Source organism: Vigna unguiculata, chromosome 7 (assembly GCF_004118075.2).
Source record: "Vigna unguiculata cultivar IT97K-499-35 chromosome 7, ASM411807v1, whole genome shotgun sequence".
Classification (NCBI taxonomy): Eukaryota; Viridiplantae; Streptophyta; class Magnoliopsida; order Fabales; family Fabaceae; genus Vigna; species Vigna unguiculata.
In genome coordinates this window covers 32,781,740-32,784,733 of record NC_040285.1, presented here as the reverse complement: position 1 = coordinate 32,784,733, position 2,994 = coordinate 32,781,740, and the positions used below count along the sequence as shown (strand labels likewise).

General features: G+C 36.1%; 1 protein-coding gene across 1 annotated transcript; it reads right to left on the bottom strand.

The window, feature by feature from the left end:
- Positions 1 to 1,105: 1,105 nt before the first annotated feature.
- LOC114189490 (protein SCARECROW-like) lies at positions 1,106 to 2,622 on the bottom strand. Its single transcript, XM_028078063.1, has one exon. The coding sequence runs from the start codon at positions 2,524 to 2,526 to the stop codon at positions 1,138 to 1,140; it is 1,389 nt and encodes a 462-aa protein (XP_027933864.1). The 5' UTR covers positions 2,527 to 2,622; the 3' UTR covers positions 1,106 to 1,137.
- Positions 2,623 to 2,994: the final 372 nt, after the last annotated feature.

Genomic DNA, 2,994 nt, shown 5'->3' with positions numbered 1-2,994 from the left:
AGTTTTTCTTTTAAAGTTTGATTATCTATTTATTTCATCAATTATTCTAGAAAAACTTAAAAAAGTATAAAACAAAACTAAAACCATATTTTGATATGTTCTAATTCTTGTTTCGAAATACAAGGTTAGTTTTAAACTATAGAAAAACTTTTTTTTAAACAATGTTATTAAAAATTTCTGTTTTTGTTTTTCATGAAAACAATATATTATGCTTTTATAAAGCAGTTAAAATTAGAACACAAACTTAGTTCACTCATTCCTAAAGAATGACAGAGCACTTTATTTAAGTTTAATTTTTTTTGAAATAATTAATTATGTTACATTTTTTTGTAGTATTATATTTTCTTTTGATGTGCATATTTTTTTAGATTTCACTTAAAATTTTATAATGTTTTAAAAATACCCATATGTAATAATTGCTAGCCAGCTTTAATCATTTCAAAACTCCCTATATTTTTGTCCTCAATCTGTTTCTTCTTTTTATCCACACATCATGATATCCTATGTGTTTTATTGCCTCCATATATTTTGATACTCCAAATATTTTATCCTCAACACTCCTTAAATTTATTGACTCAGAATCTTGATTTTATGAATATTATAGTTTTTTCTTTCTTTCACTATTTCTGTAATACTATTTCTTACCCACACACTTCTCGTCAAGGATAACAACAGTTGTTCCCATGTAGAAAGGAAATATATATAATATATTTTAACTAAGATGACCGATGAAGTCATCAGTAACTTCTAAAATCCTTTATTAAACGTAAAATTTACGATAACAAGATATCAGATCTCATTCAGGTAAACCTAAATAGTTTCTTATTAGATATATATGTGTTCATCACTTAAACTAGGGTTTTTCCACTTAGGACCAAAAGAAGAGGCAAATTAGGGTTCATGAAGCTAAAACATTGAGGAAGAGAAAGGGACCAATATTCCTAATATTATTTATATATATACTTAAACGATCTACCAACTACTGAAAGCTCTTCATAATTCAAGACATAAATATATGACAGATAGCGAGTTAAATGAAAGAAAATAACAAAAATATTTAGCTAAATATCATCATTTTAAGTGTAGATTATTACCAAAATGATGAAAAGGGTTAGGACTTAAGCTTGTATATTTCTCTCAGACTGATTGCCATGCTGAGACTGTGAGCAGAAACCTATTTTGCCACCCTAAAGAGATAGCCCTTCCTTCATCTCTTTCAGAAACCCTGAAACCCCCACCTCCTTCTTCCTCAAACTGAAGAGGACAATAATGGGTTCTCATCTTCAGCAACAGTTTTGCTTGGATCATAGACTTTGAGCTTATTTTGGTGGCAACAAACCCATGATTCTCCATTCTCGCTTTCCATGTTTCCATCCTCTCATACTTTGGGCAATCCACACCATCCACATCATTGTTCAGCATGCTTTTGATCTCTTTCCCCAGAAGCTTCTTCTCAATTCTCAACCTCTCGGCACTCTCTAGTGGGAGACAATCATCCAGTGAATCAAACATGGCTGCAAAGTAGTGCAAGGAGTCTGTGAACCTCGACAAGAAGCTCCTGGGACTCCTGCTACCCTCTTGCTCCACCACCACAACAATGGAGGGGTTAAGGGAATGAACAAATCCCAATGTGTCAGAGATCTTCATAAAACAACTCAAAGTGTTCAAGTAAGAAACCAAGTTGACAGCCACAGTTTCATTCTTTTTCTTCCTTAGGTTGATGACCCTTGAGCCTCGAAGCAGCCCTTGGAATTCAAACACAAGACTGCCAAAACCCTTTGAGAAACTAACCAATCTAGACTCAGTTTCTTGAAGCTCTTTCAGATTCTTCCCGAATCCGGTTATCCTGAGGGATATGCGGTTGCCGGTGGTTGCCTTCTCGGAGAGAGACTGAATGAGAGAGGGCCATTGGAAGCCATAGGAGACATCAAAGTCAATGACATGCAAAGCGCGGTTGTTTCTCTCTTCCTCTTTCTCGAAGGCCTCCAAGATAGCTTGGTTTGCAGTGAAATGAGCGAATTGGTAGTAAGGTGAAACCCTGTAGAGATCTGTGAACGCATTCAACTCTTCCTCGGTGGTTGGTTCCTCCATGAGCATGTCGTAGAATGGGGATTTCCTTGTGAGAAGCCTTGCGGCCAAACCATCAGCAAAATAAGCCACCACACGCTGAACCGAGTCACCTGTTAGGGAAACAGTTTGGTACAAATCAGTGAGATTCTCTAAGGATGAATCCAAGTTGTTGTCATCAACAGCAGTTGCAGTTGAGAGCAGCAAATGGATCAAGGGAAGGCCATTCCTATCTTCCACAACTCCTTTCATCCTATGGTCTTGTCTTAGCATCTGCTCCCTTATTTGGAGAAGCCTAAATATCTTCCCTTCATAGCTTTCATAGGAGTTCCTAGCAGTAGTAGTACTACTCATAGAGACGTTATGTTCCCTAATTATCTTTCCCTTCTTTTTCCTTTCCCTATCCGCAGCAACTGAAAGGCTAAGATTCAAAAGCTCATCCTCCTCTGAATCTTCCATATCTGAAGAAAAAATAAAAGAGAGAAAGAGAAGAAACAAAACCTGTGTGTGATGAGAGAGGGAGAGTAAATCTATGACATAAACCTGATATGCTTGTGAACTTTTATGGGGGAGAACTCACAAAAATTCCTTCATGTGATGACATGGGTATATATAGGAGCAAAAGATGAAGAAAGAGAGAAGGATCAGATATATTGTTTTTTCTCCCATATTTTCCAATAAGACGGAGAGATTAAGAAGGGTATCTTTTTATTCTTTAGAATCAGTGTCTTGGGTCAGGAAAAACACATTGATCTTTTCATTATTATTATATTGGTCTGCTTTTGAAATCTATTAAAGGCTCCTGTTTATGGGTTTTTACTCCTTTGGTAGTTGGGAAGGCTTGGAAGATGCCACATGAATTGGACAAGAGACAGCGTTGTCAATGGGGAATCAAACGTACCGTCCTTGAAAGAATTGTCTTCACAC